Source organism: Salmo trutta, chromosome 22 (assembly GCF_901001165.1).
Source record: "Salmo trutta chromosome 22, fSalTru1.1, whole genome shotgun sequence".
In the NCBI taxonomy this organism is placed as follows: Eukaryota; Metazoa; Chordata; class Actinopteri; order Salmoniformes; family Salmonidae; genus Salmo; species Salmo trutta.
In genome coordinates this window covers 29,428,331-29,441,525 of record NC_042978.1, presented here as the reverse complement: position 1 = coordinate 29,441,525, position 13,195 = coordinate 29,428,331, and the positions used below count along the sequence as shown (strand labels likewise).

At 41.9% G+C, this 13,195-nt stretch overlaps 1 protein-coding gene across 2 annotated transcripts in view; it reads left to right on the top strand.

The window, feature by feature from the left end:
- LOC115158558 (carboxyl-terminal PDZ ligand of neuronal nitric oxide synthase protein) overlaps positions 1-13,195 on the top strand; it is a 199,905-nt gene that overhangs the window by 150,030 nt on the left and 36,680 nt on the right. For both annotated transcript variants that reach the window (XM_029707660.1, XM_029707661.1), the window contains one exon: positions 1,468-1,629. In XM_029707660.1, the coding sequence (XP_029563520.1) occupies positions 1,468-1,629 (162 nt within the window). The remainder of the gene's footprint in view (positions 1-1,467; positions 1,630-13,195) is intronic.

Here is a 13,195-nt window from a genome sequence, read left to right as displayed (position 1 = left end):
TCTCTATGCAAAGGTACTTAGCAGATAAAATACATAAAACTGTCTGTCTTGGAGCTGACAGCCAAGGTATTCTTTCCTCTTCAAACTACTGCAATTATTCTGATGAGATGGCAGGTCTACCACTCTCTGAAACTACTGTTTTAGTCACCATGGTTACAGATATGGGAGACCTGGTCTCTTTAAAGGAGATATTTTCCACCAAACTGTGTATTGTGATTCATGTTGTAGTGTCGCTTTGACAATGTCTGTCTGAAGGAAACCATCATTTTTTATTATTATAAACAGTACAAAGATGTGTACTGCACTTGATGAAATCACTACATGCACACACACACACACACACACACACACACACACACACACACACACACACACACACACACACACACACACACACACACACACACATACACATACACATACACACACATACATACACATACACACACATACACACACATACACACACACACATACACACACACACACACACAGCGTCCTAGTTCCACTGTTCATCATTAAGTCGTGAGAGTAAACAGCCTGTCTGGTAATGTCCCCATTAACCTGTAGATCAGACAACGACACACCATCACTCATCCACTGGCCCAGTGGTGGTACAAACCTTGAGTTGCCTTTCTTTATTTCCCACACTAATCAATCTCTTTCTGAACCCCAGCGGTTGCCGGATCGAATCCCAGTGCTGGCGAGGAGTGAGCTGGCAACCGGAGGGTTGCTGGCATCAATATCTCAGTTGCAACCAACCGCTGATGTTCGCTTGAGCAAGGAGCTTAACACCCTAAAACAATTGCTCATTGGGCGCTGCTCTGTGGCTGGCCTGTGCTCCAACCTAATATGTGTGTGTGTGTATCAGGGGGGGAGGAGGGGGGGTTGGATAAAAGCAGAAGACACATTTCTATCTTGCGTCTATCTATACTAATAAAGTATATCTTATGAATTCTTCTCAGTAAAAGCATCTTCTCAGTCTATGCAATTATCTTTGTCTGACACACACATACACAAATGCAACTATCTCTCTCTGACACACTGACAGATTGAATTTGCTCTTCAAGGAAAAACAATATAGTCCTCCAGTCCTTTGACAGATACAAGCTGCTATTGTTCATCTTTTCAATTCATTATTGTGTGAATGCAATTCCAGTAGTGACATATTGGGTTGTCTGGGTGGCTGCGTGAGTGAGCATGAGTTTTCCTTTTCTCTTAGGGCCTGTTCAGCCATGCCTCTGTTTTACCTCAAGCTCTGCTTATCACCGGGGGAAATGTACACTCGCACTACCAAAGGACACATTCTAAATATGAACATCAATATGTCTCTTTCTTTGACTTTCTCTCTCTTTGTTTATTTTTCTCCATCTCCTCCTTATGTCTTCCATCCTCTCTCCTTGTATTGATGTCTCCCTCTCTCAATCTATCAATCCACCATTAACCCTCTCCTCTCCTCCATGGCAGGTTCCAGAGGAGGCCTCTCTGCTGCTTGCGTCCCCCAGGATGCTGCTGCCGTCATCGGGTACTCTGCCTCCCACCACCCCCCTGTCAGTCCACCACCAGATCCAACTGCTACAGCAACAACTGCAGCAACAACAGCAACAGACACATGTAGCCGTGGCACAGGTAGGACTGAGACACACACGTTTGTGTCTGTTAACAGATGGTGTTTGTAGTACTGTGGTAGGTCTTGTTGTTTGAACTCCAGTGAGATGGTCATTACCATAACAAATGGTGTTTTAACCTTTCCCCGGTGTACTGTGTGTTTGTGTGTGGTTCCCTCCTAGCTACCATCTTGTTTGTCTGCGAGCTCTTGACTTTACTAATATTAACCTTTATGAATCATGTCAACCTTACCTTGTGTGACCTTAACACCAGCTCTCCTACACACACACACACACACACACACACACACACACACACACACACACACACACATTACCAATTATTCACAGCAGAAAAGAGGATTAGTGTATGTACTGTACATCAGTATTGACAACATGATTAATACAACATGCATGTTGAACCACTGTCACCTTTACAGTGTATCACTGTAGATACAGGAGAATAGAAAGGTTACAGTTGGGTTACTATTGTATAAAGTAAGAATTGTTTTCAGTGACCCAGTCAGGATGCTTAGGTCATTCACTCCCTCACACTCCATCTGTGCGGAATTAACACTCACTCACTCACTCACACACACACACACACACACACAGGTTCACACTGTCAGCCAGTTGGCGAAGCTCCCCCTATTTTCCCTCTATTTACACGCAACTCCATGAACACACACACACACTTACACAACACAAAACCCACACACTGTCAGCGAGTTAGCAAAAACCCTGGAGTCCAATGGCTGCAATTTCACAAATGAGCTCCCTTTATTTAACTCAAACTGCTTGAACACACACACACACACACACACACACACACACACACACACACAAGACAATCATTTATAAATTTGACAAAAATCTGAAATCACACTGGATGTATTAGAGTTTAGAATTGCATTGGGCCATACTTATTTCACTGTACAGCCTTACCTATGGCTTGTGGATCAATGCCATGGGGTACCAGTCTACTCAGTGCCACACAGAACATTAGCATCGTAGCTCTTATTGCAGGACTCTGAAACCACTGTGAATTGAGGCACATTTATTGTACCAGTCAACGTACTATGTGTATTGAACACTATTCCAGAGGAAAAACAATACAATGTGGATGTTTTGGAGTCTGATAACTCTGAGGAGGACTTTGGGGAAAAAAGCACTTGGGTTCTGAGTAGGCTGATACCACTTTTCATTGATCCCCAATCCTTAGGTAAAGCTGTACAGTGCAATATGAATGTCAATAGGCTGACTGGGGAGGTGATTTCCCACAGTCAAAGTCCCGCAATAAGATCTACAACACTGATATTTCCATAAACTCTTCGCAGTTGTGTTCTCTGGGTGTCACCGAGAACTGATACCCCATTTCATTGCTCCACATTCCAACATTCCAACCATGTTTAACATTATCAAGTCTAAACATGGCATGATTTCAACAATTGAAACCTTCTGCATCACTTTCAAAGAGGGACTTTTATTTTAAAGGTGAACTGCAAATTGCACTGTTGTGGCTAATCCTTATTGTGGCTAGCTTCACAACACATAACCCGGTCCAGTTAAGCCATAGTAGGCAGATGAAGCTAGCTGGCTGCTTATAACGTTAGATTTGGGCAACCGGGTTAAGTAGGAGGCTAGCTAGTTATTTCAATAGGAGAACAACAGGTGACTACCTAGCTAATACTTACTCACATGTGTTAGGTTCTAATTAGCCTTCCCTGTAGCTCAGTTGGTAGAGCATGGTGTTTGCAACACCAGGGTTGTGGGTTCGATTCCCACGGGGGGCCAGCACAGGGAAAAAAAAAAAAAAAATGTATGAAATGTATGCATTCACTACTGTAAGTCGCTCTGGATAAGAGTGTCTGCTAAATGACGTGAAATGTAAAAAAATGTAAATGTAATTCTCAGAGTAAAACACTCAACGGACCTTTTGAAAGCTTAACCAAGTTTATTCTGCCTAGAGGGTCAATACAGCTGCATTCAGACAAAAACATTTTCACACAAGCACTGATATTTAACTGTTCCTCATAGGCTGAGTCTCCTCCTACACATCTGTACAAACATCATTCTTTACTGCTAGGCAGGACACTTCATACGGGCCATAAACTTATATTTCTCCCTTAAGGTGACCTGACCCGACCTCAACCCCCCCCCCATCATGTAATCGCTTCCCTGCACTCAACACATTCCAAGCTTAGTTGCACACACTATATACCTTCCTCCTATAACCATTAACTTCTGGTGTAGACCCTCTAAACCTCAGCACTCCATCAGTGACATGAATAAGTATATTTCCTATTCTCAGAACCCAACACATGGGTTCCTAAATCATTGCTAAGAATATTGAAAATGACTGCAGTTTCTACTGTTCATTGTTTTCAGGCTGGTTGCATTAGTGCTAGCTAGGTACCAAGCTAAAGCTAGCTAGTTAGTCCAAAAGTTGATGATAACATCTGTATCAAAGATATTTGCAAACATTTTTGATCCTGCTCGTTTGATCCTGATCTAATTTCAAATGCTCACAGACGTTTTCACATTCGGTCGAACAAATAATGCCTTATTACCAACGTGGTGATGTCCAGCTTTGACAGTGATTGTAATGGTGGCGCTGGGCTTGCGCGTGCAAATTCAGCACACACAACATTCTATAATGGAATTGTGTTATTTGACGTGTCAAATTAAAAGCTTATTTGACATGTCAAATAGTGTTATTTAAGATGTCTTTTTTGACATGCAAAGACCCAAACGGCGTTCCATACATCTGAGGCTGTGATGTTGTGATGTTAGTTTATTTATCTCTCCAGCAGCGTGTTTGGCCGTGGTTCCCTAAGGAAAGCCCTGCCTCGTCAGATCAAACCACAGACACAGTGTTTTTGGTGTTGAAAGAGAATTTTCCTTCTACAAATACCAGACATGGACATGGGAATAACCCAAACACACACTTCACACAGCTTCAGCTCAACGCTAAATGGGGACAGGGGAATAACCAACCTCAATATTTACATTCTAACCTCCTCTTCCTCCCTCCATTCCTCTCCTCCCTTCCAGCCGATGTAGGCCTATTAAGTAAGGATTAGTCCGGCCTCCTCCTGTTGTTATGGGCTAATTGCTGTTTGTATTGTCTTGCTGTTGAAAGTGTAAGGCTTTACACTTGTGGGCCATCAGAGCATTAGAGGCAGCCAACGGAGCTTAAGGAGTCTTGGCTGTTATCCTGCTTATCTCTGTCCAAACCCCAGCTCACTGCACAGGCATGGATAAACCCATCAGTTCTGCTGCCTGCCTTGCGGCATTAAGACTTTGCCCACATCTAGTTTCAACTGGCCCTTGATGAGTAAGGAGAATTAAAAACCCACTCCGAGGTTAAAAAGAAGACAATAATAAGCTGATTATAAAACACAACATTTGGAAAATAAGTGAAGCCGAGGAAGACGTGACTGCCTTGTGGAAGTCTAGTTCTGAAGGCCTGTGTGTGTGTGCGTGGCTGTGTGTGTTTGTACTTTCTTGCGTGTGTGAGACAGGGTACCCGGGTAGCTGGACCTGATTGAAAGCACCCCTCTAACCCCTGTCTGCCAGTCCAGTCAGTTGATCACCCTGAGAGGGTGATGATGTCACGATTGACTTTGTGCAACAGACAGTAAGGAAGAAAATATTATATTTTATCTCCGCCAATCAGGTCTCAAGTTGGGTCAAGTATATCACTTCCATTTAGCCTCAGAGGGAGGGCCAGGAGTGCGGATAGCGATCGGCCCAGTTAGGTTGGGACAGTGCCAACTCTCTGAGACTAAAAGGACTTCTAACCAAAGTGCTGACAATAGCTGAGAAGTTAGAAGTTAGCTGCTCCATGAAAGCTCACACTTATCACAATCATTGAGAGTTGAAAAGAGAGAAGAAAAGCAAAGGATGAGAGAGGGAGAGGAGGAGAGAAGAATCATTAACATAATCAGTGAAATGTGAATACTTGTGTTTGAGACTCACACTGCAGAGCAGAACCTTTTTAGTTTTGGTGGCTAATGAGATTTAATCTACACACTGAATGAAAATGTAAAAGCAAACTGTAAAGTGTTGGTCCCATATTTCATGAGAGGAAATAAAAGATCCCAGAAATGTTCCATACGCACAAAAGAAAACGTTTTTCTCGCAGATTTTGTTCACAAATTTGTTTACATCCCTGTTAGTGAGCATTTCTCCTTTGCCAAGATAATCCTTCCACGTGACAGCTGTAACCTATCAAGAAGCTGATTAACCAGCATGATAATTACACAGGAGCACCTTGTGCTGGGAACAATAAATGGCCACTCTAAAATGAGCAGTTTTGTCACACAGCACAATGTCACAGATGTCTCAAGTTTTGAGGGAGCATTCAAATGGCATGCTGACTGCAGGAATGTCCACCAGAGCTGTTGCCAGAGCATTTAATGTTAATTAATGCAGACCACGTGTATGGTATCATGTGGGTGAGCCATTTACTAATGTCAGCATTGTAAACAGAGTTTCACATGGTGGCGGTGGGGTTATGGTATGGGCAGGCATAAACTACGGACAACGAACACAATTGCATGTTATCAATGGTAATTTGAATGCACAGAGATACCGTGACGAGATCCTGAAGCCCATTGTCGTGCCATTCATCCGCCACCATCACCTCATGTTTCAGTATGATAATGCACGGCCCTACTTTTTTTTTAAGGTATCTGTGACCAACAGATGCATATCTGTATTCCATAGATTAGGGCCTAATGAATTTAATTCAATTGACTGATTTCCTTATTGTAATAAAGTCTGTGTGAGCTGGTGTGGAGGAGTCAGGCACAGGACAGCAGATATGAGTATAAAACGTATTTACTCAAAATACAAACAAATACAACGCAATAATGCGAGCCCACAATAACGGACCGTATTACATAAACAATTACTCACAAACAAACATGGGGGAACAGAGGTTTAAATAATGAACAAGTAATTGGAATTGGAATTTAAACCAGGTTTGTAAGACAAAGACAAAACCAATGGAAAATGAAAAGTGGATCGAACAAGGAGAGGGACCGACTTCGGCGGAAGTCGTGACACTTATATGAACTGTTGAAGTCATTAAAACTAGTTTTTCAACCACTCCACAAATTTCTTCTTAAAACCTCTTGAGCGTCTCGTCCCGCAAGCGGGATCAACATCCAGCGAAAAACTCCTAGCGACATTAGCATAACGAAATTTAATATATATATTTTTTCAAATATAGGACTGTCTCATATCGTTTTATAGATACACCTCTCCTGATTCGACCCACGTCGTCCGATTTCAAAAAGGTTTTACAGGAAAAGCAAAACATTAGATTATGTTAGAGGAGTACATGGTAAAAGTAGCAACATAGCAATTTTCCGACCAACCACATGCATCACAAATAACCAAAAAACAGCTAAATGCAGCACTAACCTTTTACAAACTTCATCAGATGACACACCTAGGACATCATGTTACACAATGCATGCATTCTTTTGTTCAATAAAGTTCATATTTATATATAAAAACAGCATTTTACATCGGCACCTGACGTTGACTAACTATTTTCCCTCAAATGCATCAGATGAAACACGCTACAATTTACTAAATTACTATTCGAAAACATTTTTAAAATGTAATATTGTCATTCTAAGATTTATAGATGAATATCTCTTGAAAGCACCTGTCATACCAGATTTAAAAATAACTTTACTGGGTAATCACACTTTGCGATAAAAGGGGATGCGATACTCAGAAAATTAGCTGGTAAACCTAGCTCGGCGCCATCTTGGAACAATCGCATATCACATCTAATCTTGTATACTATTGTCAATAATCCCTTACCTTTAGTTGTCTTCATCAGAAAGCACTTCCAGGAATCCCAGGTCCTGAACAAATGTATTTTCGGTCGAAAAAGTCCATCCTTTATGTTCCATTAGCTAGCTGTTGTTAGCGCGTCTGAAGGCTGTATCCAACTGCTCCGTCGGGCGCGGGACAGCATTTTCGAAAAATAACTTTTTTCCCTCATTTAGGTTCGTTCAAACATGTCAAACGTTGTATAACATTAATCTTCAGGGCCTGTTTCAACAAGAGAGCCAATAAGATTCGAGGGGGACGATTGTATTGTGTTTCAAAACGTTTCCAAAGGAGGGGTTAGACAGGGCCGCCGACGTCACAATGGTGATGGCCCTCCTACTGTGACCAATTTCCACAGCGTCTCATTCATTCAGTTTCGGCAGTAGAAGGCTCAAAACACTTTGTAAAGACTGGGGACATCTAGTGGAAGCAATAGATAGTGGTCAATGAATGATAGCTCACGGTGTGAATAATAGGCAAAGATGTGAAGTCGAGTCCACAATTCAGAATTCCACTTCCTGTTTCAATCGGTCTCGGGGTTTTGACTGCCATATGAGTTCTGTTATACTCACAGACACCATTCAAACAGTTTTAGAAACTTTAGGGTGTTTTCTATCCACAGGTATTAATTATATGCATATCCTAGCTTCTGAGTTTGATTAGTAGGCCGTTGAAAATGGGCACAAATTTTTTCCAAAATGAGCTGTGGCGCCCCCTATCCTAGGGTAATGTCAAGAGGGTAACAAACTATAGTTTTGGCAAGTCGGTTAGGACATTACTTTGTGCATGACACAAGTAATTTTTCCAACAATTGTTTACAAACAGATTATTTCACTTATAATTCACTGTATCACAATTATAGTGGGTCAGAAGTTTACATACACTAAGTTGATTGTGCCTTTAAACAGCTTGGAAAATTCCAGAAAATGTCATGGCTTTAGAAACTTCTGATAGGCTAATTGACATCATTTGAGTCAATTGGAGATGTACCTGTGGATGTATTTCAAGGCCTCCCTTCAAAATCAGTGCCTCTTTGCTTGACATCATGGGAAAATCAAAAGAAATCAGCCAAGACCTCAAATAAAGAATTGTAGACCTCCACAAGTCTGGTTCATCCTTGGGAGCAATTTCCAAACGACTGAAGGTACAATGTTCATCTGTACAAACAATAGTACGCAGGTATAAACACCATGGGACCACACAGCCGTCATAACACTCAGGAAAGAGACGCGTTCTGTCTCCTAGAGAGGAATGTACTTTGGTGCAAAAAGTGCAAATCAATCTCAGAACAACAGCAAAGGACCTTGTGAAGATGCTGGAGGAAACAGTTAAAAAAGTATCTATATCCAGAGTAAAACGAGTCCTAAATCGACATAACCTGAAAGGCCGCTCAGCAAGGAAGAAGCCACTGCTCCAAAACCGCCATAAAAAAAGCCAGATTACAGTTTGCAACTGCACATGGGGACAAAGATCAGAGGACATTTCTCCAAAATGTACGGTCTAATGAAACAAAAATACAGTGGGGGAAAAAAGTATTTGATCCCCTGCTGATTTTGTACGTTTGCCCACTGACAAAGAAAGGATCAGTCTATAATTTTAATGGTAGGTTTATTTGAACAGTGAGAGACAGAATGACAACAAAAATATCCAGAAAAATGCATGTCAAAAATGTTATAAAATTATTTGCATTTTAATGAGGGAAATAAGTATTTGACCCCCTCTCAATCAGAAAGATTTCTGGCTCCCAGGTGTCTTTTATACAGGTAACGAGCTGAGATTAGGAGCACACTCTTAAAGGGAGTGCTCCTAACCGCAGCTTGTTACCTGTAAAAAAGACACCTGTCCACAGAAGCAATCATTCAATCCGATTCCAAACTCTCCACCATGGCCAAGACAAAAGAGCTCTCCAAGGATGTCAGGGACAAGATTGTAGACCTACACAAGGCTGGAATGGGCTACAAGACCGTCGCCAATCAGCTTGGTGAGAAGGTGACAACATTTGGTGCGATCATTCGCAAATGGAAGAAACACAAAAGAACTGTCAATATCCCTCGGCCTGGGGCTCCATGCAAGATCTCACCTCGTGGAGTTGCAATGATCATGAGAACGGTGAGGAATCAGCCCAGAACTACACGGGAGGATATTGTCAATGATCTCAAGGCAGCTGGGACCATAGTCACCAAGAAAACAATTGGTAACACACTACGCCGTGAAGGACTGAAATCCTGCAGCGCCTGCAAGGTCCCCCTGCTCAAGAATACATATACAGGCCCGTCTGAAGTCTGCCAATGAACATCTGAATGACTCAGAGGACACCTGTTGAAAGTGTTGGGGTCAGATGAGACCAAAATGGAGCTCTTTGACATCAACTCAACTCGCCGTGTGCTGCCTATGACCCCAAGAACACCATCTCCACCGTCAAACATGGAGGTGGAAACATTATGCTTTGGGGGTGTTTTTCTGCTAAGGGGACAGGACAACTTCACTGCATCAAAGGGACGATGGACGGGGCCATGTACCGTCAAATCTTGGGTGAAAACCTCCTTCCCTCAGCCAGGGCATTGAAAATGGGTCATGGATGGGTATTCCAGCATGACAATGACCCAAAACACACGGCCAAGGCAACAAAGGAGTGGCTCAAGAAGAAGCACATTAAGGTCCTGGAGTGGCCTAGCCAGTCTCCAGACCTTAATCCCATTGAAAGTCTGTGGAGGGAGCTGAAGGTTCGAGTTGCCAAACGTCAGCCTCGAAACCTTAATTACTTGGAGAAGATCTGCAGAGAGGAGTGGGACAAAATCCCTCCTGAGATGTGTGTAAACCTGGTGACCAACTACAAGAAATGTCTGACGTCTGTGATTGCCAACAAGGGTTTTGCCACCAAGTACTAAGTCATGTTTTGCAGAGGGGTCAAATACTTATTTCCCTCATTAAAATGCAAATCATTTTATAACATTTTTGACAAGCGTTTTTCTGGATTTTTTTGTTGTTATTCTGTCTCTCACTGTTCAAATAAACCTACTATTAAAATTATAGACTGATCATTTCTTTGTAAGTGGGCAAACGTACAAAATCAGCAGGGGATCAAATACTTTTTTCCCCCACTGTAGAACTGTTTGGCCATAATGACCATTGTTATGTTTGGAGGAAAAAGGGGGTTGGCTTGGAAGCCGAAGTACACCATCCCAACCGTGAAGCACGGGGGTGGCAGCATCATGTTGTGGGGGTGCTTTGCTTCAGGAGGGACTCTTGCACTTCACTAAATAGATGGCATCATGAGAAGGGAAAATTATGTGGATGTATTGAAGCAACATCTCAAGACATCAGTCAGGAAGTTAAAGCTTGGTCGCAAATGGGTCTTCCAAATGGACAATGACCCCAAGCTTACTTCCAAAGTTGTGGCAAAATGGCTTAAGGACAACAAAGTCAAGGTATTGGAGTGGCCATCAGAAAGCCCTGACCTCAATCCCATAGAAAATTTGTGGGCAGAACTGAAAAAGCGTGTGCGAGCAAGGAGGCCTACAAACCTGACTCAGTTACACCAGCTCTGTCAGGAGGAATGGGCCAAAATTCACCCAACTTATTGTGGGAAGCTTGTGGAAGGCCACCCGACACGTTTGAACCAAGTCAAACAATTTAAAGGCAATGCTACCAAATACTAATTGAGTGTATGTAAACTTCTGACCCACTGGGAATGTGATGAAATGAATAAAAGCTGAAATAAATCATTCTCTCTACTATTAATCTGACTTTTCACATTCTTAAAATAAGGTGTTGATCCTAACTGACCTAAGATAGGGAATTTGTACTAGGATTAAATGTCCGGAATTGTGAAAAACTGAATTTAAATGTATTTGGCTAAGGTGTATGTGAACTTCCAACGTCAACTGTATATTTTTGTTCAGTTTAATTCATACACTACTGGAAGCTCTCCTCTCTCTCTCTCCTCTCCTCTCCGCTCCTCTCCTCTCCTCTCCTCTCTCTCGCTGGCTGCGTAAGCTACATGAGGATAATCCTGAACTGGGTGGTAATAGAGTTGTACATCCTCTGGTTCTTGTAGGAACATCACCTCAACACTAAGTCGTTGATTGAGAAGGAACGTTTTATAGGGGAGGGACCCCCCTAAAACTATGTTTTAGCCTGTTACAGTTCATTAGAGACTGTCATTATTGAGCCATCTACATTACTTAATTTATACATATTTTTTTTTATTTTTTTTGTAACAGTATTTTTATTGGAGTTTCACAATTTTTACCCATATTAAGAGATACAAAGACAAGGCAAAAAAAAAACAGCACTCGCTTACACATATCCGTATGTATGCACGCACGTACACACACACCCACCATTTCCCTCTCCCCGCTCAGCGCTTCTCTCACCCCATCCCCCTCATTGCGTCTCTCAATACATACATTTTAAACAAACATAAACAGAAAAAAAATGACAATAAAGACATAATAAATAAATAAATAAAATAAAGCTCAGTTTAAACCAAGAAGTTGAGTTCCCCACACGGACCGTACAGTGTAATTCTGGAATACATAGATCACCATTCTAAGAGAATCCTTGCAGCATAATAGCTGATACTTCAGGTTCTAGGTAATTTAGGTAAGGTTCCCATACTTTGTTGAACTGATCTGTCTTAGAGTGCAATGTACATGTCAGATATTCCAGCGGCACCCATTCAAATAGTATCTTATGCCAATCTTTAATAGAGGGAACCTTATCACTAATCCACTGTAGAAGTATGTTTTTCCTCGCTGCGAAGGTGAGGATGTTGTAAAGCCTCCTCTTACCCACAGAAGTTACATGCCTACTAGGGAGACCTAACAGTAGAGAAACTGGGTCCAATTCTAGATCGACCCCTAGGATCTTTTCAATCTCTTGCAGAACACCAGACCAATATCTTTGTATTTTGGGACATGACCATAAACAATGTGTTAGGGTGCCTGTATCAGTTTTACATTTGAGACACTGAGGAGAGGAGGAAGAGGGGCTAAATGCATGTCTGCGATTTGGGGATATATGCAATCTGTGTATTATTCTTAATTGAATTGCTCTAGTACGATTACATATAGATATTGTTTTTGCATATTTCCAAATGTCCTCCCACATCTCTTCGTCAATGGTAACAGACAGTTCTTTCTCCCACACTTGTTTCACCCTCTGTGTGTCGACAGCGGAAAAGGACCTTAAAGCATCATAAAACAGACTTACAGACATTTTCCTTTTTGGGGAAAAAAGCATTCTTTCAATGACAGACATATCAGGGTTACCAATTAAGGTGGTGCTCTTCAGAATATAGTGTCTTACTTGTAGGAAATGGAAAAAGTCCTGCTTTGGGAGTTGATATTTCTCGACCATCTGCTCAAATGACAATAAAATCTTATCCGCAAATAAGTCATTCAGTCTGCGTATGCCCTTATTAAGCCAAACGTTAAAGCCAGCATCCAGCAATCCTGGGACAAAATCTGGGTTGTTAAGAATTGGGGTAAGAGCAGAGGTTAGTTTGGACCTTCCCAGGAAACGTTGTCAAGTCCTGGCCAGTATAAGGGTTAATTAGTATTGTAGTTTGGTCAGGACGTGGCAGAGGGTATTCGTTTTATGTGGTTCGGGGTGGTGTGTTTTGTTGAAGGGGCATTTGGTTTAAGTATTCCGGGGTTTTTGGGCACTGTTTGGTTTTCAGGTATTCTGGTATTGTCTATCTGCCTTTGATTCAGAGTCCCATATATTAG